Source organism: Monodelphis domestica, chromosome 2 (genome assembly GCF_027887165.1).
Source record: "Monodelphis domestica isolate mMonDom1 chromosome 2, mMonDom1.pri, whole genome shotgun sequence".
NCBI lineage: Eukaryota > Metazoa > Chordata > Mammalia > Didelphimorphia > Didelphidae > Monodelphis > Monodelphis domestica.
In genome coordinates, this window is record NC_077228.1 from 264,675,708 (window position 1) to 264,689,486 (window position 13,779).

At 33.5% G+C, this 13,779-nt stretch overlaps 2 protein-coding genes and 1 pseudogene across 2 annotated transcripts; all 3 read right to left on the reverse strand.

Moving 5' to 3' along the window:
* Window positions 1-1,013: 1,013 nt before the first annotated feature.
* Window positions 1,014-1,934, reverse strand: LOC100023079 (putative olfactory receptor 2B8). The gene has a single exon (XM_016429696.1). It carries the CDS (start codon window positions 1,932-1,934, stop codon window positions 1,014-1,016), a length of 921 nt encoding a protein of 306 aa, XP_016285182.1.
* Window positions 1,935-8,399: 6,465 nt separating this feature from the next.
* LOC130457616 (U2 spliceosomal RNA) lies at window positions 8,400-8,503 on the reverse strand (annotated as a pseudogene).
* Window positions 8,504-8,564: 61 nt separating this feature from the next.
* On the reverse strand, window positions 8,565-10,665 carry LOC103097786 (olfactory receptor 2G3-like). Its single transcript, XM_007483455.3, has one exon. The coding sequence runs from the start codon at window positions 9,495-9,497 to the stop codon at window positions 8,565-8,567; it is 933 nt and encodes a 310-aa protein (XP_007483517.1). The 5' UTR covers window positions 9,498-10,665.
* Window positions 10,666-13,779: the final 3,114 nt, after the last annotated feature.

A 13,779-nucleotide genomic window follows, 5' to 3' on the forward strand; every position in this document is an offset into this window, starting at 1 on the left:
AGGAGTTCTTTGTTCCACCCTGAGCACTTCAATCATTGAAGCAAATTATGGTAAGAGTACTGAAGAAGTGTGAATACCAATGTAATATAGTTATAATGTCTATGGAATCAGAAAAACCTGATTTAAGGTTCAAGTCTGAACTCTAAAATATACTGGCCATGCAAAAATGGGGAAATGGCAACCACTTGGTCCTCAGGCAGATTTCTGACTAAAAGTTATATAAAAGCTGCTAAACTATGATTGGAGGGAATTTCCACACTGGGAATTTCCCAAGTAGTTGGAATTATAAATCTAAAAAAATTTCATGGCAGATGCACAAAACTTGATCAATGAATGAGTAATCAATACATCCAATAATTACCATATTTATCTGAAACATTATTATTTCTATTGGATAAGGGAGTAAACTAAAATATACATATATTAAATCACTTTCCAGATATAATATTGTCCACTTTCCTTAAATTCCATTGACTTGCCTATAGCCACTAGCTAGACTTGCCTTCATCAAATAAAATTATCTTTAGTAAAAATAATAAATATCCATTTAACTAAATACAGAATTAAAATAAAAGGCATTAAAGTTAAAATATTAATTTTGTGTACAAGATTTAGTCAATAAAGGAACTAAATTGTAACCTCCCTGCCTCCAAATTATTCATTAGTACCTCTCTAAAGCCATAAAAGGAGGAAAAATCACTTTTTGTTGCCAAAGAGAAGGCCTAATTTACTTCTCTGTATAAACCTGTTCTAAGAATCTGCACTCCATCTATTGAAGATATAGTGGCATCTTTTCTTTCATAAGATAGGTAGAATTATTCTCTATAATATAAATTGAGGTGGAACAAAGTATTTGCCTGACTGTGACTGGAATTTCTCCAATAATAGGACTTGTCTCTGTTTGAAGCCATTTAATGCTGGTTTCAGAAGCAAATTGCGTGTATATGCTAATATTCCTTCTAGTTCATAGAATCAAGGATTTACTGATTCTATGATTCTCCCAAACCTTGGTTTCAACCCAGCAATCTTCCCAATGCCCCCTTCACATCTTTGTTCCTTAAGGTATATATCATGGGGTTAAGGGTAGGGGTAACCACAGTATAGAAGAGGGTGAGGAATTTACTCTGATTCTGAGTATATTTATTTTTGGGCTGTATATAGACAATGAGTACTGTTCCAAAGAATAAGGTTACTACCATCAGATGGGAACCACAAGTCCCAAATACCTTCCGCCGTCCTTCAGTTGACTTTATCTTTAATGTGGTCCTAGCTATGCATCCATAGGAGACTAGGATGAGACCTAGGGGCATCATAACATAAAGGATACTTGCTATGCAAAGCTCAGTTTCTATGAAGGTAGTATCCACAGCAGCAATTTTAATCAAGGCTGGCTCTTCACACATAAAATCATCCACCTTGTGGTGACTACAGAAAGGCAACTGAAAAGTCAATATTGACTGAACCAAGGATTCTAGGAAGCCACTGATCCAGATCACAACTGCCAACTGTTTAAGTAGCCTTGGGTGCATGATAAGAGTATAGTGAAGGGGCCGACAGATGGCAATGTAGCGATCATAAGCCATGACAGTCAGGAGAACACACTCAGCAGAACCCAACCCCAGAGCCACAAAAAACTGAATCATACAGCCAATGTAAGTGATGTTCTTATCAGGACCCCTAAAGTTCCATAGCATTTGGGGAATAATGCTGGTGGTGAAGCAGAGATCCAGGAAGGAAAGATTGGAGAGGAAAAAATACATGGGCGTGTGGAGTTTAGGATCCAGGTAAGATATCAGAATGATGGTTGTGTTCCCCACAAATGTCAGGATGTAAAAGACGGAGATGACATAAAGAAGAATCATTTCCAGTTGGGGCTGGTCAGAGAAACCCAACAGAATAAATCCTACTGGGCTGCTCTTATTGGTCCTTTCCATTGTCTCTTCACTATGAGTCTCCTTTCATTCATCATTCTCTTATGTCATCCTGTAGGGAGAATTCCAGAAATGTTAAATGATAGATAGATATCTGTATGTTAATGAAATGGTAACTAAATAAGTCATTGGAAATTAAGACAATAAACACAGATACTGAAGTAGAGAGAAACTGGACACATCACTAAATAAATAGGATATAGAGAATTGTTAAAGTTAGAGAGCTGGGAAAAGGAAACAGCTCAATATGACAAACTTCTTTTCTATTAAGCACCTTCTATATCTCATAATAAAGGAAGGATGATAGAAAGGGAAAAAGGATGGAAATCATGTCGAAAAAGTGTTAGATAAGATCATTGACCTAGAACAAGACAGATATTCAAAATGAAAGATACAATGAGATACATAGGAATAGAGATTAAATTTATAGAGTTTTTTTTGGAAATCCAGAGTAAAGAAATTCTCTCTATCATTATGTCACCATGTTCTTTGCAATCTAGAGATCTAGATCATTATAGATTAATTGATTTGACCTGACTCATACAACCAAAATGTGTCAGATGCAGGATTTAAACCCAGATCTTCCTTGCTTTGAAGCCTAGACTATTCTTTAAATCCTACTTGCCTCAGTTTGGTCATGTTGGCCAAGAAAAAAGATTCATAAAGAAAACTATCTCTTTTTACTTACTCAGAGATTGCTAAATAGATTAGTAGATATATCTAGTTATGAGAGTGGAAGGTTGAAGTTCCCCACTATTATTGTTCTGTTATCTATTTCCACTTGTAACTCAATTTTTCATTTTTTCCTTTAAATATATTTGGATGTTATAACATTTGCTACATATAGGTTTAATATTGATAATGTTTTATTATATATGGTTATATATATGTGTGTATATATATATATATATATATATATATATAACAAAATATAGTTTCCCTGTTTATCCCTTTGGTTTACATCTATTTTATCTTTTACTTTGTCAGATATCATGCTTCCTACCCCTGCTTTCTTTATATCAGCTGCTGCATAGTGTATTCTGCTCCAGATCTTTATTTTTATTCTATGTGTCTCTCATTTTTATTTTCTAAACCCTTACCTTCTGTCTTAAAATCCTGTGTATTGGTTCCTAAGCAGAAGAGTGGCAAGGGCTGGACAATATAGGTTAAGTAACTTACCCAAGGTCACACATATAAGTAGTGTCTGAGGCCAGATTTGACCCCAGGAATTCCTGTCTTCTAGGCCTGGCTCTCAATCCACTGGTCCATTGAATTTCCCCTATGAGTCTCATCTTTAAGCATCTTTCTTGTAAACAACATATTGTCAGGTTTTGGTTTTTGATCCATTCTGTTATCTATTTTCATTTTAGAGGTAAATTTATCCCATTCATATTCAATGTCATACCTACTAGTTTCATATTTCTCTCCATTTTATTTTTCTTCACTTTTTGTCCTTCTCTTCCTTTCTTTTTTCTGAATCCCTCCTTAGATGTCCAATTTCTTTTGTCCGTTACCTCTTCAATTTGCACTCCTTCTTAAAAATCTTCCCTTATCCTCTCCTTTTGCTCTCCTACTTCTTAATTGGCCCATATTTCTAAGGGCTCCTCCCTTGTTCTTCTTTATCTTTTAGGTCTTATTCTATCTACCTTTACTAAAATTCCTTCCTTACCCCCTCAACCATGCCCTTTTATTTCTTGATATTAGTTTTATTCCCTCTATTCTAAACAGAAATCATTTTAATAATATGTCTGAGTGACTACCCAACATCATCTTGAAGACCAATTCAAAATCTACTATGGTAGGCCATTCTACTTTTGGGCAATTCTCACTATTAGCAATTTTGTCTTTCCAAGGAGTAGAAATGCAATTCCATAATTCCCATCTGTTATTCCTAGCTTTGTTTTCTATAGCTAAGCATAAAAGCCTACTACTTCATCTATATAACAACTCTTCAAATATTAAAGAAGCTATAATCCCACACCAATGTCTTCTTTAATCAAAATAACAATTACCAATTCCTTCTACTAATCCCATTAGTCTCTGATTTCTATTCTTCTAACCATTTCGGCCATCCTTTTATGGATATAACTAAATCTATTTAATTTTCTTCTTAAAATACAATAACAAGATTTCAACTCAGTATTCTCAATATGATTTGATCAGGGGAAGATACAATGGGATTATTGTCTCCCTCCTCCTTGACCACTATAAATCTTTTACTTCAGCATAATGATGTCAATTACATGATGTGATGATATTTTATATTTTGTTTACATCTTTATATACATGGAATCTATGTTAAAATGAATGCAAAATAAGAAAATGAGAAAACTGAAATCAGATCAACTGAATTTTTGGCTCCTTTTCTATGATAAACATAGGGCCAAAACTAGGGAAAAAACTACAAAATTATGCTGAACTACTTCCTTTTCCAATGTTACATGACAGTGCTCTCATTCCTAAGATCACACTCTTGATCATTGATCTCTATCTAGAAACAATTCCACATAGTCATAGACCTAAGAAACTACAATGTACTTTAAAGAATCATCAAATACAGTGGCCTCATTTAATAGATATGGAAACTTAGACCAAGGAAAACAATAAAATATTTACACTCATATATCTACATTTAGGACATCTCCAACCTTCCCAAGTTTATCTTAATTATAACGTTTCAACTCCATAGTTTACTTTATTAATTACTAATATAACTAAGTTAAATTATTCTCCTCCCCATATGTGCCCTGTATTTTGTCATCTTCATATTTGCTCAATCTGTTTCCAGATTCTGAAATGCCCCCTTCCTCATCTGAAAAATTTTTAATTCCTACTTCTCCTTTAGATTCTACCCGAAATACAATTTCCTTCAGAAAATCTTCTCTGACCATCCCCCTGACACCTATTCAGTGATGATTTCTTCCAAGAGACATCAAATAATATCTGATTTTTGCCTTGCATGAACTTATCATACATTGTTCAATAATAGTTATTTGTATGTTTCTCATATCCCCTTCTAAATTATATCTCCATGAAGATAACATGGAATTTATTTAAATTTTAGGACTCTGCTAGCATCTAGTCTGGTGATTTCCACAATACAGGTATATAATAAATATATGCCAAATGAAAGTGAAGTTATTTAAACTGAGTAAGCATAGTTGGTCAAATCTATATGAAAAAAAAATCTGTTAGTTTAGTAATCACTATCAGTTGGTAGTGGTATTACTATTTTGAACTAACTATAGGAAGTCTATAGCTTCTAAGGAAAAGGACATAGTAGTCCCACTGTCCTTGGCCCTGACTGTACCACTTCTGATACACTGTGTTCCATTCTAGGCATCACAATTTATGAAGGACATTGATGAGGAGACAAGTGTTATGGGGAACAGGAGAAATAATGAAAAGACTTTAACTCATGTTATATATGGAGTGATTAATGGAACTTGATACACAAGAAGAAAAAAAGACCAAGGGCAAGGAAGGTGACTTACTAGTTTTCTTCTTGAAGAAGGAAGAGAATTATTGTCCTTCTTGGATCCAGAGGTCAGGTCCTGTTTATCAATGAGGCCCACAATAATTAGAAATATAGGGCAAAGTGTTATATGGAGATGTTTAGGCTACTGATTCAAGTCTTATAGTGAACTATACTTACTACAACTGGGAATAATAGTTGATACATTCCTATTTAAAATAACAATAAATCTCACTTTGTTCCATAACTCCAAATCACTTCTAAAGTCTTTTCATGTACCTCTTCATTAAAATCCAACCTCTAATCAACATGTTCTACAGGTTAATATAGGTGGCAAGTTATTTTGATTCTTTTGAATCAAAGACTTTTAAGGACTAGGTACCAGCAAGAACCTGCTTACTATGAAACTAGTCAAAAGCACATAGCTCAGTGTCTTTAAATATCCAAATAGCATTCTCCTTGGAGTCATGATGCATGAGACAACCTCCTGTAGGCATTTCCAATCCTAGGTATCCTTATTCCCTGATTCCTGGTTATATTCCTGGTCTAAACTGCACTTAAAAATTTAATCAGCAGTTTCCTCAGCCTGCTTCACAATGTCCTTAATCTATCTGTTTTACCTTGAGAAAGTTAGTTAACCATACTGAGCTTCAGTTTTCCTAATTTTTTTAAATCAGGAGGGTAATATTTCACAACATTCTTATAAAGATCATATTAAATAATACATTCAAAATCTTGTGAATTGCAAAGCATCATATAAATGTCAAGTAATTTAGAAATGTTATTTGTTGTTCAGGTTAGATGAAAAACTCAAATAATAGAAGTTATCATAGTACAGAAAAAGCTGGTAACTTGTCCTTGTCTGTAAGTAGAGGAGCTTTTGGCCAACATGAAGACAACTGATTCTTTCCTTCATAGGCTGTAGAAACCTTCTACTAACTACTTATTCCACAATAAGAGTCTAGAATTGAAGCCACAGATTTTCAAAACTGGAAGAAATACCAAAAGAAAAGTTTCACCATTTAACTAGAGTACTAAAATAATTTAAAACATCCCCAAGAAGGAAGCAATTCTATTTCTATTCATCTCATAGCTCTTACTATCAAAAAGACAACTCTACTTTTCTGGAAAAGCTCCTGCCTTACTTATAGTAGATGGAAGAATGACATATATTTCTGATAGATCTACCAGTCCCAATATCAATGCCAGGACATGTAGTTGCAAAGACTGCTATAGGAAAAATGGAAAAGCTGTTCACCTGCCACTTAAATTTATTTGAGGTATATTATTTTTTTCTAATTTGTTCACCTAAGGAGGCCTCTGGAGTCTCCCTCTCAAACAATTTCTGGGAAGTACCATGGGACAAGTATATCTATGGTAAGGGAGAAGCACTAGAGACTTTTGTCTTTGTCCTTACAGACAAATAATGATGGTCTGCTTTTTCCACTGATATTATTCATCTATTCAATATTGCAAGAGCAATTGTCCTCAAGGAGAAGCAAAAATTTCTTCTGTCATATCCATGTTGAAAGTGATTAAGGATTTTTTCTATTGACTAATAAATATTTAAATTTTTATTTATTTCATTAAATATTTCACAATTACATGTAAAATTAACAATATTTTTATTATAAAAGATACTTTATTTTCCCAATTACATGTAATAATATTTTTGACAGACAGTTTCTGAAGTTATAGTATCCAAATTGTCTCCCTTCCTCTATTCCTTCCCCCTCCTAAAGATGGTAAACAATTTGATCTAGTTTATCATCTATTATCATGCACAACATATTTCCATATTATTCAGCATTGAAAGAGAATACTCATAAAAACAAAAAAAAAATAAAAACACAAATAAATTAAGTTGAAAAATAGTATGGTTTCATTTATATTCCTACTCCAGCATTCTTTTTCTGTAGATGTAATTTGTAAATTTGTCATAAAATGTTTTCCCATTTTGTTGTTTCCTTTCTAATTTTGGTTGCATTGGTTTTGTTTATTAAAAAACTTTTTAAATTAATATAATCAAAATTGTTCATTTTGCATCTAATTGTAATGTTCTCTAGCTCTTATATAGTCATAAATTCTCCCTTCTCCATAATCTGCCAGGTAAATTATTCTATGCTCTCATTATTTACTTATGGAATCATCTTTTATGTTTCAATCAAATACCCATTTTGACCTTAACTTACTATAGAGTGTGAGATATTGGTCTACACCTAGTTTCTACAATACTGTTTTCCAGTTTTCCTGGCAGTTTTTGTCACAGTGAGTTCTTATCCCAAATGCTGGGATCTTTGGGTTTATCAAACACCAAATTTTTAAGGTCATTTAACCCAGTATATTGTGTATCTATTCCATTGATCCATTTTATTTCTTTGCCAATAACAGATTGTTTTGATGATTGCTGCCTTATAGTACAATTTGAGATCTGGCCCTGCTAGACCATTTCCCTGCACATTTTTTCCCCTGATATGCTTGATCTTTTGTTCCTCAAGATGAATTTTGTTGGGGCTTTTTTTATAGTATTGTAAGATAAATCTTTGTAGGATTTTTTTTAAACATTTACCTTCCATCTTAGACACTTAAGAGTCATTTGATCCTGGGCAAGTCACTATTTATCTCAGTTTCTCATTTGTAAAATAAAGTGAAGAAGGAAATGGCAAACCACTTCAGTATCTTTGTCAAGAAAAAATCAAAAGGTTTTGTCCAAAGAGTCAGACATAACTAAAAAACAACTGAATAACAAAGAGGAGGAAGTTTCTTTGTTTATACAACAGTAGAAAGGGTATATATTTTTGTACTTTTGGTAAGATTAAATATGATCCTAAATGGGGGAGGTAACTGAGATGATCTTTTTTGTGAAAATACTAAATTTCCTTTTTTATTATGGATTTTATAAAGTTCAACAAATGTAAACATTTCAAATTACAAAGAAGAGAATGGGAGTATGACACAAAAATTTAAATTATTTTGTACAATTTGGTTTTTTTTTAATGTCTACTAAATTTAATGTGAGATTAATAAAACTACATTGCTTTTTTGTGGAGATGATTTTTTACTACACTTGATCTTAGCCAAAAGGCCAAGAAGCAATGTGTGGAGATGATTTTTAAGATTCACTTCAGCTCTAAGATTTCCATGACCATACTTGGTCATTAGTTTAGATCTTTTCTTAACAGCCTTTTCAGTGCACCCTTCATATCTTGGTTCCTCAGAGTATAAATGAGGGGATTGAGTGTAGGAGTCACCACTGTATATAAGAGAGTGATGAACTTCCCTTGCCTATGGGCATAGGAGCTATTGGTTTGAATATAGACAGCTGTGATGGTGCCATAGAAGAGGGTCACCACCAAAATATGGGACCCGCATGTTCTCAGAGCCTTCTTCCAAGCTTTGGCTGACCTGATTTTTATTACTGCCTGGGCAATAAGTGCATAGGAGATTAAGATCAATCCCAGTGGAAGAAGAAGCAAGATTAAGGAGGCCATAAAAAGCTGAATTTCATTGGCATGAATATCCACACATGCCAACTTGATCATGGCAGGTACCTCACACATGAAATGGTATAGCTTCCTATGCCCACACAGAGGTAGATTAAGGGTGATAGTGCTCTGTATCAGAGTATTTCCCAAACCACTTACCCATGCCACACCTGCAAGGGCCTGACATAGTCTTGGATGCATGACAGTAGCATAATGGAGAGGCTGACAGATAGCAGCATACCGATCAAATGCCATGACAGCAAGGAGAACACATTCAGTGGAGCCCAATGCCAAGGAAACATAGAGTTGTATAGCACAGCCTACAGGAGTTATGGTCTTTGCTGGTCCTCTTAAGTTCCACAAAAGTTGGGGTACAATGCTTGTAGTAAAGCAAAGGTCAACGAGGGAGAGATTGGTGAGGAAGTAATACATTGGAGTACGAAGTTTGGGATCCAGGCAGGAGACCAGAATGATGGCTGTATTGCCTACCAGGGTCAATAGGTAGGAGATCAAGACAACCACAAATAGGATCTTCTCTACCTGGGGCTGTTCAGAAAAACCAACCAAGATAAAGTCACCTCCTTTGCTGACATTTATCATCCCCATTATTTTGAGGGTCAAGAGAAATAAGTAAATCTGAAAAGAGCAGAATGTGTCATCCACTGTTGGTAAAAATAATTTTGAAGGAAAACAATTAGAATATTTTACTTGAGAGAGGGGTGAACAGGTGACACAGTGGATAGAGTGGTGGGTCTGAAGTCAGAAAGATGCATCTTCCTGAGTCCAAATATGAAGTCTGGTGAATGACGCTGGACTAGTCACTGAATCCTATTTGTCTTAATTCCTCATCTGTAAAATGAGCTGGGGAAGGCAATGGTAAATCACCATATTTGTAAGGAAAATCCCAAATAGGGTCACCAAGTGTTGGACATGACCAAAAGGACTGAACCACAGCAACAACTTGAGAGGAATATGAGCATCAATCCTGGGAGAAAATTCAGAGACTCCAAATACCCTTCAACAGAATGAATAGAAGTTAGAGAGAGATATATCAAGGGAGTTAGCTAAGTCCTTCATCTTTGGAAATTCTTATCTCTTTGTCACCCCTCAAAAATTAACATTAAAAAAAGTAAAGAGGATCATCAAAAACTTTGAATGGTTCATTAGAAGTTTTGTGACTCATTGAGAGAAATGGAATGTATATTTATTTATATCATAGAGCATAGATGAGAAAATGTTATTCTCTTTGCCAATTTACACATTTGTCAATATAATATTAATATATTTGAATGGAAATTTATATTCAATTATCCATTGTATGTGATATGTAATATCAAACATTTCATTTTTTTAAAACTTTCCCAAGATATTTTATAAATCTTTATCTCATGATTGCAAAGATAGATCTGTAGCATAAATTAATATAAAGAAGAAAAATTAGCCCATGTAAACATTCAAATCAACCAATATTCCTTCAGAGATATAAAATCACAAGTAGTCATACTGAGCTTTCTAATCATTAATATCAGGAAAAGAAATAACTATTCTTGTGCACAGTGTTTACTACTGTAACAAAAGAGATCTATCATGAAGTCCAAACTCATTCCCTCTAAATTATGAGGTCTTCCTTTTTTAAGATAATATTGTTCTGGTTGCATCAACTTCAGAATGTTGCAAAGACTATTGGATGATTTCCATAATCATTTTAAAAAAGATTGGACCTAAACACCTTCTTGGAAAAAAAGTAAAGTGGATAGGGAATGTATATTGGCACCTTCAAACCTCTTCTCTTTCTCAGTCTTTTCAGATAAATATCCCCTCAATTCAATTAAATTTTCACTTCACAACCTAGGATAAATATAATCTGATTTCACTGACTTCAAATAAACATTGATGCCCTTTGTTAAAGGGAAGTGAAGGAAAATGATTATGGAAGAAGGAATGTGGTCTGGAGGAAAATAGATGTGGTTAATAAAATTTGGTATATAAACATAGATTGATATATAAGTATATTTACATGTGCTTTTTATATAAGTATTTTATAACTATATTTAGTATACAACTATATTTATATATTTGATTTACATTATATCAAACTATATGCTGTACATATGTTTAGATTTAAATGAGGAAAACTGTCATATCTTATAACCATAGAACTTCATAGCAAGGTATAACCTCATTGGTGAACTGATCTATGCCTGAAAAGGAATATCTAGTTCAAAATATATAAGCACTCATTCAATATTTCCTTGATGATTTCTATTGATGGGAAACCCTCTGCCTCCTCACAAAGATTTTCCTGCACTTTTGAATAGTTAAAATTGTGAACAGTTTCTCATTGTTATTTTTTGCTGACATTTAAGCCTGAATTTGCCCCCCTTGCTATTTTAATGCTTTGCTTCTAGGTCTGTCTTCTCTAGACAAATATAACAAGTATAATTTCTTTTCTTTTCCATAATATAGTCTTTTAATCACTCACATTTGGCTATCATGTACCTGCTGAGGCATCTCTTCTCTGAGCTAAATAGTCCTAGTCAAACTCAAGAACATTGACTTCTGGTTATCTAGATATTCTCTAGATTACCAATATATCTTTTCTTGAATGTACTGCCCAGCACTAAAAATAATACTCTAAATATCAGGGTAGAGTATATTCACACTAACAACTCTTTTTTTCCTGGAAGTTATACCAAGCAGTGTCAGGAGAATGGAACAAAGACCCATATTAGCTTTTTTGGATGCCATACCACAATGTTGACTCATTTTGAGCTTGTGTTCTAATAAAAAAAAAACAGGCATTTTTAAGATGAATTATTGCATATAAATACTTGTTTGTTCTGCCTTTTGGTCTGACCTCTTGAAAATTTTTAAATCATGGGTTTATTAACCCATGTCAGCTTAATCATCATCCCTAATTTTATATCATCCAGGTATTCAGTAAGAAGGGGATAAAACTTCATTAAAATTACTGATTAAAATATTATACAATATAGATCCAAGGAGAAATTCTTCACTCATTCCATGGAAAACCCCCTTCCATGCTGTCATAGAACAATAAATGAGGACAATGTGATTCTTGCCTTTTAACTAATTCTATATGCACATAATTGTACTATTAATTTAATCTAAATCTTTCCATTTTTCTTTAGGAATTTCTATTTGTGAACATATGAAAACGTACACATATATTTCCTTCTTTAAATTTCTATTCCCATCATGACAATATAAATGTGACTTTGGATTGCTCATTATTCTACCTAAAATAAAACCTAGCTTTTCCAAGTTCTACTAAGCTTTGACTTTGAACCCAGGGTTGTGACTCTCCAAGGATTAATGAAGGTGATTCCTAAAGGGCCCACCATGTTAAGGATGGTCGCTAGGTAAGATTGTGGTTTTTTTTTTCCCTTTTTTGGCCATAGAAACTTAATATATCTGTGAAGATGTGAAGGGGTCTTATTGGTATATGGAAGATACAAAGTAACGGAATCACTGATATTTCATGATCATATATGTTTGTATATACACATGTTTTGTGATTCTATTATATGCAGTGATATGTATTCATTGGCATTTATATATAGGCATAAACATCCTTGTGTGTGTGTGTGTGTGTGTGTGTGTGTGTGTGTGTGTGTGTGTGTACTGGTTCCCTTGTCTGAAATAAGTCAAGCAAGAGGTGGAAAGGGACAGATTGAATGGAATAGGTTGAGCCCTGGAACAAATGCTCTGACCAAGCAGTGTGGGGAGAAGGAATAAAACAGTTCATGGGGAAAGAATGAGCTCCCTGATCTAAAAAACAAAAAATAAACAAACAAAAAAAAAAACCCAAACCCCAAGTGAAGTTTCTGCACCAAGCTGAGCTACCTGCAGTTCATTCTGAACTATATTCTCCATGTTTGTAAATCTATAATATATCATTCTCTGTGGTCTGCTTCATGTAGATGAAGAAGAGGAAAAAAAGAAAGACTTGGTTAGCAGGCCTTTTCCTGTACTTAAAAGTAGCCTTAAAGAACAATAAAGTGCTCTTAAGAACAATAAAGTGCTCTTAAAACCACCAAAAAAATTCTTATCTTTCATCGAATTTCATTTGTACTTGAATAGAAATCTCTTCTAAAAAAATCTCTGACATTACAATTATATTTCCACTCTCTGATGATGGAGAACACACAAAATACTTCCACTTTGGAAATTGTTCTGTTTTTGAGAAATGTTAATAAAATATAATTTGTTTTCCTGAATATTTCACCTATTACATCAAGTTTTGTTCCATAGAATAAAACAATCTTATTATTCTTCCATATTTTTGTCCTTCAAGTACTTGAAATCAGTGTTCATTCCCCACAATCTATCTTTGCCTCTTCTCTAGGTCAAATATCTGTAACTACTTTCATAACCTTAAGATATGGTTTCTAGTACTCTGATCAACACATGTGGTCTCACTAAAATATATTCCCCTTTATAAATATATTTCCTAACAATCAACACCAAGAATTGTCTTTGACTAGCTGAATAGGAGCTAGCTGCATACAGCTAGCCAAAGAGATAATTCCAAACTGCAACCTGATCATGGAAAACCAAACTAGAATTGTCACACTAGTCACAACTGTTCCAAATCTAGTCACTCTGCATAATGCATTCATATTGTTTCCTAACACCATCTCTTCTTCTAGAAAAAAATACTTACATATCATTTCAACTTCAAAAGAACTATTCCAAACACACTAAGGGTCTAGATCTTATAACCATAATTTTCAAGCCTAATGACTACAATTAATCAAAAGTCATCTAAATCACTTTTGAAAATATGTATATATATGTAGGTATATATATATATATATTTATATATATATATGTTTATATATCCTGGGGCATGTAATTAGTTGTT

What these genes read in the sequence shown, in the direction of transcription:
- LOC100023079 (XM_016429696.1), bottom strand. Translation starts at nt 1,934, where the DNA reads ATGGAAAGGACCAATAAGAGCAGCCCAGTAGGATTTATTCTGTTGGGT.
- LOC103097786 (XM_007483455.3), bottom strand. Translation starts at nt 9,497, where the DNA reads ATGGGGATGATAAATGTCAGCAAAGGAGGTGACTTTATCTTGGTTGGT.